General features: G+C 41.2%; 1 protein-coding gene across 19 annotated transcripts in view; it reads left to right on the top strand.

Annotated features, from left to right (window-relative positions):
* Positions 1–18,789, top strand: part of nbeaa (neurobeachin a) — an 85,973-nt gene that overhangs the window by 38,173 nt on the left and 29,011 nt on the right. For all 19 annotated transcript variants that reach the window (XM_068716011.1, XM_068716005.1, XM_068716013.1 and 16 more), the window contains exons 9-21: positions 4,195–4,392; positions 5,410–5,543; positions 6,260–6,368; positions 7,253–7,405; positions 9,209–9,377; positions 14,084–14,163; positions 14,523–14,585; positions 14,943–15,040; positions 15,784–15,876; positions 17,743–17,851; positions 17,939–18,020; positions 18,297–18,420; positions 18,542–18,734. In XM_068716011.1, coding sequence (XP_068572112.1) covers positions 4,195–4,392; positions 5,410–5,543; positions 6,260–6,368; positions 7,253–7,405; positions 9,209–9,377; positions 14,084–14,163; positions 14,523–14,585; positions 14,943–15,040; positions 15,784–15,876; positions 17,743–17,851; positions 17,939–18,020; positions 18,297–18,420; positions 18,542–18,734 — 1,605 coding nt within the window. The remainder of the gene's footprint in view (positions 1–4,194; positions 4,393–5,409; positions 5,544–6,259; positions 6,369–7,252; positions 7,406–9,208; positions 9,378–14,083; positions 14,164–14,522; positions 14,586–14,942; positions 15,041–15,783; positions 15,877–17,742; positions 17,852–17,938; positions 18,021–18,296; positions 18,421–18,541; positions 18,735–18,789) is intronic.

Here is an 18,789-nt window from a genome sequence, read left to right as displayed (position 1 = left end):
GTTGTAGTAGATGAAGCAGATTGAGATTAAAGGGGCACAATAAAAAGTAGATTACTAAACAATCACAAAATGCCTCTCGGGAAATCACAGATTGATGTCTGGAATTTGCAGTTTAGAAGTATGCAAGGGTGGATTTTTGAGACAGAACTTTGCGTTCCAGTCGCACTATAGAATTATTCAAATGAGGCATCACGCCCTTTAGAAATCACCAGCTCTGCCTTTTGGCCTGGCCAGCGTTGACGACTGAGATGTCGCAACACCTTGCCAGCTGTCTGCTTCTTGTTTTGGCAGACGTACACGCCTCAGGCCGCTTATAGCTTGTTTATGAAGGTGTCCAAACCTGTCATGATTTCAGCACCATGAGACTGCACGGATGTCTGAGGCTGCTGATGTGTGGGAACAGCTGCTGGTATTTCAAAAGCTCCTTAAAAAGGGTACACACTGAATCAGGAATTGGCTTTTTAGTTACCAAGACTTGATAAGGTGACACTAATAGAGAAACATATTGACAACATGCAGAGTACACAAAGATTGCATGAAGTAGAGCACAGATCATCTCTCTCTCTCTCTCTCTCTCTCTCTCTCTCTCTCTCTCTCTCTCTCTCTCTCTCTCTCTCTCTCTCTCGTGTTATAAGCTAGAGTCCTCTAATGTTCCCCCTAATGATCGCATGCTTTGGGTTTGCTATTTCTCGGCCATGAATACTGATTCCTCTCTCTGTCACAGCCCACAGTTTCCCGTGGCTGATCAGTCAGATGATTGCCTCTCTGCACGGTGCAGAATGGGCTTCTCAGATGCCCAGAAGAGACCATTAAATGGCTCAGTTGTTTCAAAGCCGCTGGCCTCGGTGCTGCTACCGTAATGATGAGTGTGCAGGTTTTTTCGGTCGACTAAAAGGAGAGCGCCAGTGGGACTCGGCTTGTGTCACACAGCTTCCTGTCTTAATGCGAATAGAGGCCCGTCCTTGTTCCCGCGACTTCACACGGAGGAGGATGCGCACATATGACAATCTGCTCCCGGAGTCTAATCTGTGCTGTACAGTATATACATATATGTGTGTGCGCGTAGCTGTATGCGGCCTCTTGGTCTCATCCACTGTCAGTGTTGCTGTTCAGTAATGAGCAGCAAAAAGCAGACAGCCACTCTGCTCGCTCTGCTAAACAAGCCGTCAGCACAGTGAGGGTGTTCAAGGTCTTCTCGCTTGACGCGGCTCATGATGGCTGACACGCTGTGTGTACTGAATGTCTGTACGTGTGTGTAGTTCAGCACTTCCATGCTCTCCTAACGACAGAAGCAGGACTATAACATCTTGTTTTCCAGTGTGAGCTATGGTTAAAAGAAAGTTTTGTCGTTTTTTCTGTGTGTGTGTGTGTGTGTGTGTGTGTGTGTGTGTGTGTGTATGTCACATGTTGAGTGTGTTGCTGGTTGCATTCATCATCATCCAGTCCAGATTTCCTGATTGCGGAGCACTGCCAACAATCTGCCTCCAACTTAATTATTGGACCGTGTGGAGTGTCTATCTGGACACCTGCATTGTATGTCTGTGTGGGTTTTTGCGTCCACATTTGTCTTGTGTGTAACTGTCCGAATTTATAATACTATTATTGAAAGGTCTTTTGTTCTGTGCATTTTAATATTCAGAGAAACGTCCCCTCAGTTTGGCGCTGACTGAAAGAATATCAATAACTGTCCTAAAAGCTGGCATCAAATGTCTTGGTCGAGTTTTTATATTGTTTAGCTATTCTGTGATCAATTTTAGATTGTATTTAGGCAAAGCTCTTGCATGGCTGTTTGGTCATAAAAAATATCAAATAATACCCAACCCTAGATTTGTATGCACAAGTAATTCAATCATCCGATAACCTTAATAAGATGGATAATTTAGTTTTGCCATATGTTGAGGAGGACTCATTTTGGAGGACTGGTTGTCATTCAGCAGTCTGTGTGGAGGCTGAGCAGAATGGAGTAGATGTGTGTGTGTGTGTGTGTGTGTGTGCTGTTATCACTGCAGGCCAGTGTGGTATCTGCAGCTGTCAGGTGTTACAAAGGCGGGAGTTGTCGCTTTCCTTCCTCTGTGTGTGCTTGTGTAACCAGCTGAGGAATAGTATGTGATTAAGCGCAGCTTCGTAAAGCTTTACGTATGATACATTGTGCACTTTCCTTCACTCTTGCCTGCTTCTCCCGCTGCCTGTCTAATGTTAGAATTTTAAAGGATCCGTGCATCCATTAATACTTTAAAGAGTCAGCAAATCACTTGTACACTTTCAGCTAGCTGCCTCCGTCGTTTAGCACGGCAACATAAATTAAAAGCTCACAGTTCCACGGCTACATCTATACATATGCACAAGTACATACCCACATTTCATAAATGCACCACAATAAATGGGCTTACACTGCAAAAAGTGTGCATCTTAATAAGTGTATTAATTTCACATTCAGGCTATTCAGTAATTATATTTTGTGCAGGGGGCTCACTAACCTTGAAAAATAAACAAAAGACCAATTTATTTGTGTTTGTGATTGATTATACTTGCATATGGCTGCAGTGTTCTAGGTTACTTTTAATAGATAAGCTTTTTAAAAGTTTAATAGATACACTTTCTAACCTCGCTCATCTGCTCTTTAATTTCACTAAAGTATTACGTTCTAAAGTCAGAACATATTAACACAGGCATGCTGGCCTACCGTCTAAGTACCGTTGATTACTCGTGTAGATAATGCTCCGCTGGTATTAATGTGTGTGTAGGTGTCAGGGTTGCAGTGGTATATTAGTTTCATAGTATACCATGGTATGAAAAGTGACTGTTATTATACTACTGTATGTATATTTGCTTATTAATTGTTTAAAAAAAAAAAAAAACATAAGTGAGTGAGTGTCCTTTAAGGGTCATTGTAACTACTACTTAATAATAATACTACTACTACTACTACTACTAATAATAATAATAATAATAGTGTAATACCGTATTTTCTAAGATGGTATCGTACTGTGAAAATGTAATACTGTTGCAACCCAAGCATGTGAGGTGTTTGTTTGGAAAATGTGCTTCAGATACAGATTATAGGTTTCTACAAGTAAGCCTTTTGTGTCACATTTGAACCTGATAAATGGAAGGAAGACTAAGCCGGCACTAGAAAACAGTAGATGTGTATTCGCTGGGCTGAGATAAGGATGTTGCGCTGTGGAGGGGCTCTTTTCTTCAGACGTCGTCTCCATTGTTCACTCTTTGCTTCAGAGGGAGATTTTGTGCTGCCTGGTTCAAACTGCTCCGGGCACGTTTTCTTCAGCAGACCTCAGATGAAAGGTTTAGAACAAGATGGGCCTGCAGGTCTGTGAGCAGCCCGGGGCTTTCCTGTGCAGTCAGGCTGAGCAAGGCACCTGGGGACCCAGGCGCTCGGAAAGGGGAGAGGGCCCCTTTTTCCTGGAGCTGCTGCAAAGGGCGGCAGAGCAACTCGCTGGCCTTTCATCTGCGGGGCTTCATGCGTGTATCAGCACCATTGCAACACGCATGAACACACAGACAGATATAGCCAAAAGATTTACACACACACACACACACACACACACACACACACAAAGTGAGGCCTAGACTTCCTACAATGTCTGCATGGACAAAACTGGTTCAATGGTGTTATTCATGTTTCTGTATTTGAGCTGAGGAGACAGCATTCCATTCAATTTGTTATAGTTTTCCCCATGCCAAATGTGTCAGTCAGTCTATTTCAGTATTACTGTATGAGGAACTACTATTATTTCAAGGACAAAAATTACAAGGAAAACAGTGCACGGTATTTTGGATTTCAACATGATAAAAAACTCAGCAGCTTGTGGAAAAGGTTTAGGTTTGTGTTATTTGAAGGACAAATGTAACGTAATAGTCAGAAATCCAGTAAATATATCTGTGTTTTTTGTTGAGATACATTTGGAGCTCTGGGTGCCTTTCTCCCACTCATCTGTTGGCCCTTTCCATCTCTTATTCTGTGCTAATTGAATTAGTGCCTAGGTTAGCGCTGTGTTCATTAAGCTAATGCTGGGTTGTTTACACATGCTGCAATTAAGCAGACTCCATTTTGGGTGTTAAATGTGTACACACAGACTCACACTCCCACTTCGCTCGTCTGTGGACAATTAATTTGTCTCTAATGTTTTTTTTCTTTTACACAACCTTTGACATTTTCTTTCTCCATCACTGCAGAGCACTTTCAAGTTCAAGTCAGAGAGTGACATCCACCTGGCGGAGCACCACAAGCAGGTTTTGTACGATGGCAAGCTGGCCAACTCCATCTCCTTCACCTACAACGCCAAGGCGACGGATGCCCAGCTCTGCCTGGAGTCGTCACCTAGGGAAAACTCCTCCATCTTCGTCCACTCACCACACGCGCTCATGCTACAGGTCAGTCTGCCGGGATTCTTCGGAGTGGCTGCTCGTCACTGACCTGGTTACCGAGCTCTGAATCAATGCCAAATCTCTGGAGTTGTTCATCAATTCATGTATGAAATGGCAGTTCAGTCTGACTCACACTTGCCTCCAATGCATTTGCAAAAAATCTGTTGCAGCCTGCCCTGAGTACTGTAGTAGATCGGGGGTTTACCACAGAAGGACAATACAGATGTTGGTTGAAAAAGAAAACATAGAATGCACCTTGTGAAAGACAGTTGCCACCAATGTCTTGAAGTTCACAATTTTCACTTTTGCTCTCAGCTATTCATTTCACTATCTTGTTTGAGAATATTGCTTTTGGTTGAATGCACGCACATTTCTTTCCAAGTGTATTTTATTGAAGGCTGCTTGCTAAAAGTGGTTCTTTCTATCTCATCTTGATTTGTAACACTGTCCTCCTGCGCCAGCAATTCAGGCAGCAATTACTGTAATTCACAAATACAAAGGCAGCAAGTGAGTGTTATTGTATTCTAGTTGTATAGTTATTTCAATCAGAGGTACCAGTTCAGTGAGTTCAGACAGCAAAAGACAGGTTTACAGAGTTAAACAGGTGGCATTTACAGCTATGGTGATTCTGAGCTTTGGCATATTGAATACAATTTTGATTTTCTTTTTTTTGTTGCTGAAAACCAAAAGAGGGTCTTCATTGCACTGCAGCATCATCAATTAAACTTCAAATAGATGTTAATCTGGACGTGTGAAAGGCAGCTAATGGACAATAATACAATACAACAACAATATATTCTGGTGTTCAAATCCCATATTCTGATAGAAAATACAGTTCTGAGAATTGACATTCAAAATTGTAGTCATGGTTTATTTGTATCTGCAGTAGATGTTGTACTGTAAGTCTGACATGAGACATGTTTAATTGGCAGTGAGCAAGTGTGTGATTTTATCTGTGAACATACATACAGTATAGTACAGTATAGTCTTTGTCAGCACTAACAGTCCATTTCCATCCCACAGGATGTGAAGGCCATTGTTACTCACTCCATCCACAGTGCCATCCACTCTATAGGAGGCATCCAGGTCCTGTTCCCTCTCTTCGCTCAGCTGGACTACAAACAGCTCAATGACTGCAGCGTGGACACCACAGTCTGGTGAGTGGTCTACACAAAATAACTGGAACTCAGTGGCTGCCTGGACTGCACTGATATAGACGGTTTATGATTTCTATTACAGCTAAAACATTAAACATTTTGGTTTAATTTGCAACATATACTGCGGTTGATCCTTGAATGAACCCAGAAACAAACAAGGTAACGATTAAAGAAGTGAAAAAAAGAGACAATGAGAGACATTAGGTAAAGGTAAAAAAATGTGTGGAAATTATCTTCCAACATTACAATTTCACCAAAAGCTAGAAATAACTGATTATAGAGAGCAGGGTATAAAAGTGTGAAAGAAATAAGTGTTATGTGGTTTTCCCTGGAGCGATGAGCTGCTTTTAGAACGTTGGAGTGTCTGCGTTCTTCTCGCTCCAAGATCATCCTGATACCGCTCCATCACACAAGCCTTAATGCAGTTACATATCAGGCAGCATCTCCACATCGTGTTTAGCAGCATCCGAAACTATTTGTCAAATATCATCAGGAAGACAGTGATAACAAACGTACAAAAGAAGAAAAATAACAACCTTCCTATGAAAGATAAATGATGGAGAAAGTGAATGTGGGTGTGTGGAGAGGTGAAGCAAACTTAGACCGGGTTTTCTTTTCTCTTTAACTCACATACTCCAATAGAGAACACTTAGCAATCAATCAATGATTTCCATGCAGTGTTACTGAAATATGTGTGAACAATGTGTATGTTGCAGTGCCACTCTGCTGGCGTTCCTGGTGGAGCTGTTGAAGAGCTCCGTTGCGATGCAGGAGCAAATGCTGGGAGGGAAAGGCTTTCTAGTGATTGGATACCTGCTTGAGAAGGTCAGGAACGAAGAGTTTGTGTTGCCATATTTATTTGATGTTGGGTGAATAAGGAGAGTAGCTTTGATTTTCACCGTGACCTAAGGCCGGTTTTATAATGCATTATGTTTTGATTGCCCTTGTGCTCATGTTTATCTGCTGTACACTCAGTTGCTTGTTTATCGGGGTACAGCCAGGTGTTTCTATTATATTGTCCAACCCATTTCTATCATTGAGGTCAGGCAAAATAGCATAAACATCTATCTGTATAACACAATACAGTTCAACAGCACCACAAACTACATCCAAATGACCATACAGTTGATTAAAGAACTGAACAGGATAAATTTTCAACATCATTTTCAACAAATAGATGATGAAGTCGTGTTTCTTCGCACTGCAACAGGAAGTTACAGCATGTCCCAGATGTGCTAAAAGACAGAGATTACATGAATAACAATAGAGACTCTGTTCCTGGTGTAAAATAACATACTTAACATCTTTGACAACTGTTAGACTACACAGGCACCATGTTGCGGGTTACAATGGCTATCCTGTAGGCTGACAGCATCTCCTGACACAGTCATTTAACAACACTTATTTTTAGATTTTTACTTAGTTAAAAAAAAGAAAAACGTTTTCTGCCTGTGCTGAATCCCTTCTCACTCGGCATGTGTGTCTTCTGCTGTACTGTATGGATGCAGTTATCCTTTGTAACAGTTTACCATATTTACTGTTGAGATCTCGCTTCAGAACCTATTATCAAGGTATATTTAAGATATACAGTACTGTATGTAGACACTGTTTTATTTAAGCGTTAAAACAACTGTTATTTACCCCCAAAAAAGGGTTTTGCGTGACCAGTCCAGTTAAGTCAGAGTTTATATTTCCTGTCTTCTATCCAGTCGTCACGAGTCCACATCACCAGGGCGGTACTTGAACAGTTCTTGTCCTTCGCCAAGTATCTGGATGGTTTACCTCATGGAGCGCCTCTCCTCAAACAGCTCTGTGACCATGTTCTCTTCAACGCTGCCATCTGGATACACACCCCTGCCAAGGTCTGTTTATTTGTGTGTATCTACTGAATATGTGTGTGTGTGGGGGTTTTTATGACCTTGTTGCAACAAAAAAAAACAGAAGGTGATGGTCTGAATGAGCGAATTAATGGGGTGATAGACCAAGACTCAGACAGAGAAAAAGATGTTCTCGGGAGTTATTTCTTTTTAATGCAAGGAAAATTGAGACAAGCAAGAAATATAAGACGAAGAGGGACTGACATCTTAGTGCACATTGCCCTTTACAATAATATAACAAAGGAGGTTACAGGACACAGAGGGAGGAGATGGCAAAGGACAGAACAGGCAAACGAAGGAAACAAAGAGAGAAAGTGACATTTGAAAAGACCCCGGGACAGGAGAGAGATGTGTAGTTCCTTTTTTCCTTCTCACTCTGAACTAGATGTGAGTGTTCCTGGCGTTCCCGCGGGGCCAGTCAGCTCTTGCCTCTATTATTTTCAGAACTTCCTGACTCCCCGTCTTCTTCCCTCTGACCCTGGGACGTGATTGGCTCCTAGGTGCAGCAGTATCGCTCTCCAGGGCATGCTGAAGTTAAGACGGAGGAAATGCAACTGAGCAGCTGCTGCAGCTCGAGAGAATGAAGAGGGTGTGAAAGTCAGAATCCAACACAACGTAAACATATCAACTTTAGGTGACACGTCCAAAGAGTGCCAAATGGCCGGACCATGTGATTGCCTGTTGGGTTTTTACCTTCAGTTGAGGGCCAATACAGGAAATGACAATGGATTGCTAGTAAACATCACCACAACTCAGCAGGGCCATAATGAGACAAACAAGACAAGCATTAATGTACTAAGCAGCAACAGACAAAAAATTATATATAATCCTTTAATCTTACCTCCGCTCTACCATTTTTGTGTCCCGCAGAGCTTTATTATTTTCCACCTCTCAGGGTATTATAATCACATTAATTATTGGCACGGTTAGCCTTGGTCATATTCAGGACAGGAAACACTTGAAGAAATCACATCTCGCAGCGTCTCCCTTGCTCGCACTGAACATAAAGAGCTTGTTTTCTTCACCGAGCACTTCTGGTGAACATAATCCCCTCAGAGATGGAGAAATGTTTGTTGCACGCTACTTTGCAGCAGCGCAGCCCAAACGCTCGCGCTGTGATCAAGGAATTTCAAGCCTTTCTGGAGCCAAACCTGTTGTAAAATCGCACCAGCAAAACACATCAGCTCGATGCGTGAAAAGCAATGTGATGAAGGCCATTTAAGCCAGCTGAGTGCGCTCTCCATTCTAGATGAGCTGTGATGTGCCATGGTCAGGCCGCTAATTTCATCCGCTTAACCAGCGCTACCTCGTTAGGGCTGGTCCTTAGCGTCGTGGTCACTGTAATGAGCTCAGAGATGAGCGTGCAGCAGACTGGAATCTGTGTATGGTCGATGGAGAGGCTTGGTTAGAGGTATATTAGGAGAGAGAAATAGGAACAGAAGGAGGCAGGGAAGGAGCAAATAAGCAATTGGAGAGTGCCCTCCTTAAATGTCAGCGTTGCGTAAGGAGCTCCTCAGATGCTTGACGGCTTCAGGCAAAGAAACATCAAAAATAACACAAAGCAGAACACAGTGGCGCTTTTGCTGGAGGCTGGATTCCTTTCATTCCCCTGTGGCTGTCTTTTCACAATAAAACTGCCTTTTACTGGAACACCAGAAACAAAAGACACAAGAATTTGTATCTCCCCAATAGGTGTCTGACAATTTGTATTTGTCCGTCAACCTTTGTGTGTGTTTGCGTATGTACCTACTGTGTATGTACTCTGTAAACGGATGTTTGTGTATTCAGGTCCAGCTATCCCTCTACACATACCTGTCCTCCGAGTTCATCGGCACCGCCACTATCTACACCACCATCCGCCGTGTCGGTACCGTCCTGCAACTGATGCACACTCTCAAGTACTACTACTGGGCCATCAACCCGCTGGAGTGCAGTGGAATCAGCCCCAAAGGTCTTGGTAGGTTCACCCCGGCACACAATCTGCAAACATAAAGCCATTCTCACTGTAAGAAGAAAGAAAAGACATATAACCCATTTACACTTCTAATGATCACCACGAGAGATTTAAACGCACTACTCCTGACCTAGTGTATCTGTCTATACAGTACTTTGTTTGGAGTTATTCTCTCTCCATTTCTGTCCTAAATTCTGAGACATTGCACACTCCAGCCCCTCTTCTCTTTCTGTCTGTATTTGTTTCAAACATGCAAAAAGCACACAAAAAGTACTCACAGCCTTCAGAATATTTCACATTTCACATTTTTCTTTTCACATAGTGGTGATGTCTCGTGTTAGGTCACAGGAGGCTGGAGGCTGTCCCATTACAGAGCTACCACATAACGACACAACACATTCACTGTCACATTCACACCTGTGTGCAATTTAAGGTGTCGTAAGATCCGACCAAAGGTGTCGGGTGGCCAAACAATGTGTGCAGCCCCCTCCCCCCCAACACCTTTCTGACATCAGAATTGAAGGGGCTGTGTCCGACCATTACTGTCACATTCTGAATATCTGACAAGCAGGCAGCGATTTGCTATGCAAATTTGAGAGAGTACAGAGGGTTTGAACTCCCAACACTTTCTAATAGTTTTTGAGCGTTTGACTCAGTAGTCATAGCTACATGCAGCAAATAAGAATAGCTTTTAATTGTGTGCGGTTGATGAAGAGTAGCTTTTTAAAATGAGTCACTGTGCTAGAGGTTTTAAATTTGTCAAATCAGTTTCAGCTTACAGCTGAAAACAACATCCAGATCTAAAATCAATAGTCAATGAGACTTGAATAGCTAACTGACTGTATAATCACTTTGAACATTTGAGAAAAGGAACACCTTGTTTAATGTCAGATCATTGGTAATTGTAATAACATAATATACAAAATGCTGTTTGATCATTGTTTCAACATGACGATTATGCGTGAAAGAAAGTGGTCATTAATGCTACACAAGACACATACATGCACTCGGTGGGTGTGAGTGGGTAACTCTCCCTTCCCTTAACAGCAGCTGTCTGCTTGCTCATGAGCAAGGCTGAGCAGCTCCCTTTTGTAAATGTTTCTACAATACTTGAGAGTGAACGAGACCATTGCAGAAAGACAGAATGTATTTTCTTTTTACACTGTTAACAGTAATCCATTTTATTTTTGTTATTTGTGTGCACATCCAACTGTAAGACCTATTTGAAAAAGAAGTGCAATTATAAAACACATTGTATTCCAAACACGACACAGCGACAAATCAGATTTGAGATTTCAGCAGAGAATAGTATTAACGCGGCCACTGTTGCCTCACGCCAGAGCTCCAGAAAGGTCGGAGCAGGCCTTTAACTTTAATCAACCCGGGACCCTCCACTGACTATGATTATGCATCTCATGTTGCCATGGCAACAGAGAGATTTGATTGGCAGATCCAAGGGAGCTGTTAGAATTTCTAATCAAGTGTCTGTCTGGTTTCCTTTCTGTAAGGCGATATTACCGTTCAACTGCCGGGATTGAGCCCCATAAAGAACCATCGCTACCCAAGAATATTGCTAAACATTCCACTTACATTTGTAACCTGACTGTAGGAAGTGGTCAATGCCAGAAGTTTGGAAGGCAGCACATGTTATTCTATTATTGAAGGGTGGAAATCCATAGGCCAACATCTAAACTTTCAATTAATAGAAAATGGTCTCCCACAAGGTTCCATATTAGGTCCTATTTCATTTACAATTTATATAAAAAATCTGTGTTGCCTTAATTGAGACTTATTCAAAATGTTGACAACCAAAATGTTGTCCTTCTCAAGTTCAAAGAAGCCAGCTGGTGATGTGTATCGGATTGTTACTGTAAATAATGTGATTGAATGAGTATCAGCTTATAAATACCTTTAACCATTATATCTTACAAAAAACACAGGGAGAAGTTCAGTTTCTACTATAGAAACAAATGCTGTTTTTCTGTTGCTGCAAAGAAGAAATGAATTCAAGCAGCGCTTCTATCAGCAACTGATAATGTTGATATGTTATATATGCATGCAAATTCATCTTTGTTTAAAATGTTAGATTAAGTGTATCATGCTGCGTTTCATTTTGTCTCTGATTGGGGTTTCCACACATTTGCAGTTTGTATGAGAACGTTTTTGTCCTCCTACAACCGTAGATTGGAACATTGGTAATTTTTTCTTAATAAACCCATATTACACAAATCAGTAGCCGTAACCGTCGATCATGTGGAGAAATTAGGTATGATGCTCCTAGAACCCGCACCGTTTGTGGTGTACTTTTATGTTTTTGGATCCTCATCTTGGTGTTAGCTACAGAGACATTTTAAACGTATTTATAAGCATGTACGATTTTAAAAACAGGATCAGGATCATTTGATCATTGAATGTAATTCTAATTAGAATTATAATTCTTTGGTTGGTTGATGCAACATGCTGATTTGTTTTAAGTATGTTGTCTCTTTTATGTGAATCTTTTTATGTTTTTATGTTGTTGTTTTAAAAGTCTGTCATTTGTGTTTTATGTGGTGCTTGGGTGAAACTTTTATGCTTTCATCTTGGCTAGGGCCCCTTTTTAAATGAGATTCAAAATCTCAATGGGATTATCCTGGGTATATAAAGGTTGAAAAAAATAAAACAGTTTGCATGTATTTGATTTACCGTGGTGGGCCCAACATGTCCATTGGTAATCTTGAGCACACACAGACTGCAGACAGCTGCAGAAATGTACTATATTTCTAAACAAATCGATTAATTTGTGTAGTTGTTGCATTGAGCCCAAAGTCGGCACAAACACACACATATGTAGAGACACAAAAAGACCCAGAACATGCATAGGTTCATTACTATTAAAGTCCTCTTTGATTCCTCACAAGTTGTCATTATACGGCAGAACCAAACAGTTTTTTCCCCACAATGACTGGATAAACTGTTGAGTCAGATTAGGATAAAAGGAGCACAAGAGGAAGAAAATTTATTTCAAAGAGTGAAAGACGATAATTAAAGCTGCCCCTGGGAAGTGGCTTAGATGAATATAAGCTTTGCTCAAATCCTCTTAAAAGACCATTTTAAAGGAGGTTGAACTGGCACACGTTCACCTGATGCATCCACGTTTGACACAGAGCTGCTGCGTAACCATGATGGATGGTGAGTGTCACCTCTCCGCCAACATGTTCCAGCTTGACAGATAATGATGATGAATCACAGGGGGGTGTTTCTAGTGTCATGTTCTGGCTTTGAGAGGAGCAGGTGAACATGGACTGAAACCCGTACACACATGTGATTCAAGGCCAGTCGAGCTTGACAAAAATGACGTAGGGAGATGCTGCATGTCGCTCCTTTCACACCCTTCAGTCTATTATGTTTCTCCTCTCTTAACTTCCGCTAGCTAAGCAGCTACGGGTCAGATATTGGTTTGGACGTTCTGAGAGGACGAGGTGCATTTTATTGAGTTTACAATAAACTCTGCTTGCTGTTGCAGTACTCTCCCTTTTGTTGCTTGCATCAAAAAAGGTCAATTCCAAACATCCTGACACAGCAAAGTGTGCGATGGCAAATGCACATAAACTGGGCATCATCAGTGTTTATTGTTGCCTTATACAGTTAACAAACCTCTGTTGGTAATGTAGAATGCTGATAAGAACAGGTAGCTTGTGAGGTTTATTGCTTACTGACTTGTTTGTTTGTTGTTGACATCTGTAGAAGAGCAGTTGAGGAAGATGGAGAAGTAGGAGAGTAGGGAAGAGAAAGTCGACGTTATCTGACTGCAGTGTCCACTGGGATCATTAAAGGAAAAATGTTGTATCATTCCTGCTTTGATCTGAATGTATGCATCTTTTTCTATTTGGCACCACATTCCATTAGTTAGTTATTTGGCAGGCGTTTTGAGCCGATTCATCACAGCCCTGTCTGGCGCACACATTAAACACCTCAAAAATGAATGAATAACAGTTACAACAATGAAAATGCAATGCCAACATCTGAGTGGTCAGTTTTCATCTCCTAAAAGTGCTAATGTGCCATCATGTTTTTTTTTTGCTAATTGCAGCCAAATTTCAGAATGAAAGCCATTGAAAACCTGGTAGCTCTTTGTGGCTATTAAAACACATGTTTAAAGGTCATGGAGTTCTAGCAGTTATGAAACGCTTCAAGAACGGCAAAATACGTCAGACCTTTCAAAAAGAGACAGTGACATCATAACAACATGATGAATTGCTTGTGTTAGCCATCCAAAGCTCTTTTTGTTTTTAGCTTGATTCTTTTTGTGCAGCTGGTGGAGTGCCAGAGCTTCAAAGTACATACAGTGGATAACAGTGCTTGTTTGGTTTGGACCATTTGGGCCGTCAATCACATTTTTGTAAGTTGTCATGTCTTTACTGTAATCAGTTAGATTAGTACAACTATAAAATATTCAGATTGCGAAATTGCTTCTTGAGTTAATGACAGTGATTTACAGTTCAATCGTGTGTGTGTGTGTGTGTGTGTGTGTGTGTGTGTGTGTGTGTGTGTGTGTGTTTGTGTTAACATATTTTTCTCTGCTCTCCAGGAAGGCTAATAAAACATAATATCAGCACACAGTAGGGCTCACTCAGACTGAAACACAGACTTATTTAGCCGATCACTATCCTGCTTAAAAATGGATTTTTAACAGGAAATTATTCTTTTGTTTGGGTGTATTTGTTTAGACGGACCACGGCCATCCCAAAAGGAGATCATCTCGCTCAGAGCCTTCATGCTTCTCTTCCTCAAACAACTCATACTAAAGGTACAGTGAGAGAAATGGATTACAATTATCTTTATCGCAGAGTTCAAGGAGCTTCTGGGCTTATTCTAAAATGTGTGTGTGTGGGGGGGGGATCGCATTATAGATCAGCAGCCTGAATGAAACACTGTATCTTTTGTGTTTCTGTTTGCTTGTATAGAGTTGTTCCTGCCTTTACACACACACGTGTGTGTGTGTGTGTGTGTGTGTGTGTGTGTGTGTGTGTGTGTGTGTGTGTGTGTGTGTGTGTGTGTGTGTGTGTGTGAAGGTGGTGCCGCCTCAACCAGGAACAGAATTAATGAAGTCATCTGAGGTTAAGAAAATGTAAAAAACAACTGAAGACCAGTTTGGTTTTTTTACAGGACCGGGGCGTGAAGGAGGACGAGCTGCAGAGCATTCTCAACTACCTACTGACCATGCACGAGGTAAATGCTTCTGTGCCAAAGAGACACTGTGAGAGAGGGAGACAGAGAGACAGTGAGAGCAGTTGAGTGGAGCTGGCAGCAAAATGTGCATTATAATTTGTGAGCCGGAGTCATGGTCCACTTAAACGAGTGAGAGTGTGAGTCAGCTTTGGCGCCGTGACAGCATGAAAAATGGCACAACAATGGACTGAACAGAATGTACTCTTCTGTAACGATTATATCTATTCTTGTTCTGAAATACCACCTGCTCCTCCGCAATCCCTCCCTCCTTATCCACCCCTACAACTCTCTCTTTGTCCTCTTAACCCTCTTCCTCCTTTTTTTCACTTGTTCAACTTTGCTTTCTTATCGCGGCAGGATGAGAATATCCACGATGTGCTCCAGCTGTTGGTGGCTCTTATGTCTGAACATCCAGCGTCCATGATTCCTGCATTTGACCAGAGAAATGGAATAAGGTGAATGCTGCCACACACACAAATAAAGATGTGATGCAACATCTGATGCTTACTAACATGAAATAGATCTTTCTTTATTATAAAGGATTCTGATCATTGTCTATCTGATCACACTTTGTTTACATTTTTGGTTAGACATTTACTGTTTACTATATGCATTGAAGGTTTTAAAATCAGGGAGAGATTTAAAATGTACAAAATGCAGTTTTATTCTATGGTTTATATTGTATAAAATAACATTTTTAACATTTGTCTTTATAATATGAGTTGTCTGATTAACAATGTTTTGTGCAGAAACCATAACGTAAATGCTTTCCTGCATGGTTAAGTCATTGTTTACATGTTCAGTTACAATACTGATGTGACTTATGCAAAAGGTAGCTTCAGCCAAGCAGCAAGAGTTTTCAAAGATGGAGTCTAACTGAGCTGCTAAGTCCCCTAAAGCACAACTTCACATGGATGTGCTCTGGTTGCTATGGTAAATCTTCTGTTTCCAGAGAGGAAGTCAGCAAACTGTGTGTTTTTTCCCCATTGTAATCACTTTCATGTCCTCTGAGTCACTCCTTTAAAGAAAATGCCTCAGTCAGCGCACGTGTGCTAACTTTAAGGATGTTTACTGAGTATCAGGCATCAGGTGTTTACTACAAACACAGAATAACTTTTTACTTTTAACCTACATCTAAGGTACTATAATGTCTTCATTGAAATGTAATCAGGATGGCTGTGTGTTTGACATGTTACAGGGTGATCTGCAAGCTACTGGCCTCTAAGAGCGAAAGTATCCGGGTCCAAGCCCTCAAAGTCCTGGGCTACTTCCTAAAGCACCTTGGTCACAAGTCAGTACCGCTTAGTCTTTGTGCTTTTTGTCTGGTGTATTCCATTGTGTGGTGTTTGGTGCTCGGATAAATGGTGAATCATCACTGCAATAAGGGAGCATTTAAATCAGTTTTTTCTGTCACAGCTGAAACAAAAATACTGCATCAGTTTAGTCAGACTGAGAGGCTTCACAGAAAGTGTGAGAAAACACACTGCAGTAAAAACTGAAAACCTACAGCAGCGCTGCCTCCAGTGAGCCGTAGATGGGCTGTTTGTTTGTGTGTGTATGTGAAGATAATGTCCCCATCATCACGTCCAGGCGGAATAATCATTTTGACAGTGTGCACTGGCAAGAAGGTGGAACCTTGATGAGCAGCAATGAATGCTGGGGGATTTATTCATCCCATGTGACATTCACACCTCTTGCTGCACGACATGGGGGCAGGCTGCCAAGCTGCACCTGAGCCCTGCCACTTCAGTGCTCCACCTACTTAACATCTGCTCCAACCAAGCATCCTGTAGGGCTGCCTCTTTAAGTTTACACATCGCTTCAATACTTATATATTCATCCAGATTGCAATTTAATGATGCATAAAACAGCATTTATACTTTTGAAAGACATTTCAATATATTTTATATTATATCATGATATTGTTAAATAATACTTAAATCAATTGCACATAACCTATTTTCATGTGATTTATTGACAATCTGATAATTGTTTGGCTTAAAAAAAATGTTTTCGCTATAATTTTAGAGCCATTGACTGTTTTACGGTATTGTTAATCTCAAAGAATAAAATAAAACCAATTTGGATTATACAAGGACTACACTATAGTTTGAGAGACAGTGTCATATCTAATAAACAGCTGTTTCAGATGTTTTCTGCAGTATTGCTGTTGATGTTATTGTTTCTTTATCTATACAGTATGTAACAATTTAGCACCTCGTTCTCACATCTGATTGAAAGCAAAGTGAAATTGCATTGCTGGTGCATCAGCAGGCCATTAGTTAGACCACAAAACAGTTGTTGTGGATGATATTTTTACCGCTATGTTTCTTGACAACAGTCCACTAAATGATGGAGATCTGATAGCTATTTTGATATTTCATTTAAGGATAAGTGTGTGTTTTGTTTAAATCACAGTCATGCAGCTTTTTTATTGTGACAGACCAAGCTACATAGGCATAATGCATTTATTTCTGTATAAATTATGCCATCATACTCTCAGTTTTATATTTTTCCTTTGCTTTTTTCATTTAATTTATTCAAAAAGACACAGAGAGCTGGTATTGTATGTCAAAAACAATTAACACCTTCTGCAAAATGTAATTATTCTGTTTAAGATGAGCAGAAGTTGTAACTAATTAGATTAGTTTAAACATGATAATGTGCGAACATTACTTTGTTTTCTGTCTCTAACGACCTGATTACAGTCAGGAATATATAGAAGCTCTTATTCGTCTAATTAAAATTAAAAAAATTCTCAAAGTTAGTCAACCTGAATTCTAAATCTTCTCAAGTTAAAAGCCCCTTGGAGACATCATTTTCGCCCAATGGCAAGGTTAATCTTCAAAGTTAATAATTTGCAGCCATTCGAACGTTGCCCCAGTGCTGCCTGCGGTGCTGCCGTTCCGTTAATGTCTCTCGTTAATTTCTCTTGTTGGTATTCATTTCTCGTCCACTTTGGTCCCATCATAACTGACAGGGCCATATGGTGCCACCTGCCAATATCAGACCGTCATCAGGCCAGTGACAATCAATGTCAGATTCAATTGTCATGAATCCTGTTATGAATGGTGTGTGTGTGTGTGTGTGTGTGTGTGTGTGTGTGTGTGTGTCTGTCTGTCTGTCTGTCTGTCTGTCTGTCTGTGTTTCCCTGCAGAAGGAAAGTAGAGATCATGCACACACACAGTCTGTTCACTCTGCTGGGAGAGAGGCTGATGATGCACACAAACACCGTCTCTGTCACTACCTACAACACTCTGTATGAGGTAGGTGATTGGCACGTTCACATCACTATAGCAACATACAATAATCGTGGCATTTAATTGTTAAGTTAATCCTCTGTGTGTGTGCAGATTCTGACAGAGCAGGTCTGTACTCAGGTGGTTCACAAACCCCACCCTGAGCCAGACTCCACGGTCAAGATCCAGAATCCCAGTGAGTACAAAAACATTGGCGCCTGCCATCTCCCTGTGTTTGGTCTGCCAATGATGCGGTACTGTTTTTAATGCCAGCAAGCAAACAACAAAGCCTCAATTAAGCAGCCGACAGTGCTGCCTTCTCCTACTTATTGATCTGCCTCTCACTCTCCTGTCCCTCACATTTTTCTCTCTCATTCAAAAATACTTTTTACATATTTGCTAGTCTTACTCTCTCATCTTGTTCTTCTTCCCAATTCCTCTCCCCATTCCTTGATTTTTACCTCCCACACAGTGATTCTAAAGGTAGTGGCCACCCTGCTTAAGAACTCCTCTCCCAGTGCTGAGCTGATGGAAGTCAGAAGACTCTTTCTTTCTGACATGATAAAACTTTTCAGCAACAGCCGTGAAAACCGGCGGTAAGAGCACATACTATATTGCATTTATTCAGCTACATATCTTTTGCTTCTTGCGATGATTGTTATATCTTGATATTAAGCTCATGCTGCAGCCTCTTACATTGTTTTTGTTTTGTACCAGCTGCCTGCTGCAGTGCTCTGTGTGGCAGGACTGGATGTTCTCCCTAGGATACATAAACCCCAAGAACCCTGAGGAGCAGAAAATAACCGAGATGGTGTACAACATCTTTAGGATCCTGCTCTACCACGCTATTAAATACGAATGGGGAGGGTGGCGTGTCTGGGTTGACACCCTATCCATCGCACACTCCAAGGTAAGAGTAAGAAATGCACTTTAAGCATTAAGGAGCAAAGCCATCTCCTTACACT

This window comes from Cebidichthys violaceus, unplaced genomic scaffold, assembly GCF_023349555.1.
Source record: "Cebidichthys violaceus isolate CVI_PGR_0920_01 unplaced genomic scaffold, fCebVio1.0.p SCAF_20, whole genome shotgun sequence".
Taxonomy (NCBI): domain Eukaryota; kingdom Metazoa; phylum Chordata; class Actinopteri; order Perciformes; family Stichaeidae; genus Cebidichthys; species Cebidichthys violaceus.
The sequence above is the reverse complement of the archived record's forward strand: the minus strand, read 5'-3'. Positions and strand labels throughout refer to the sequence as shown.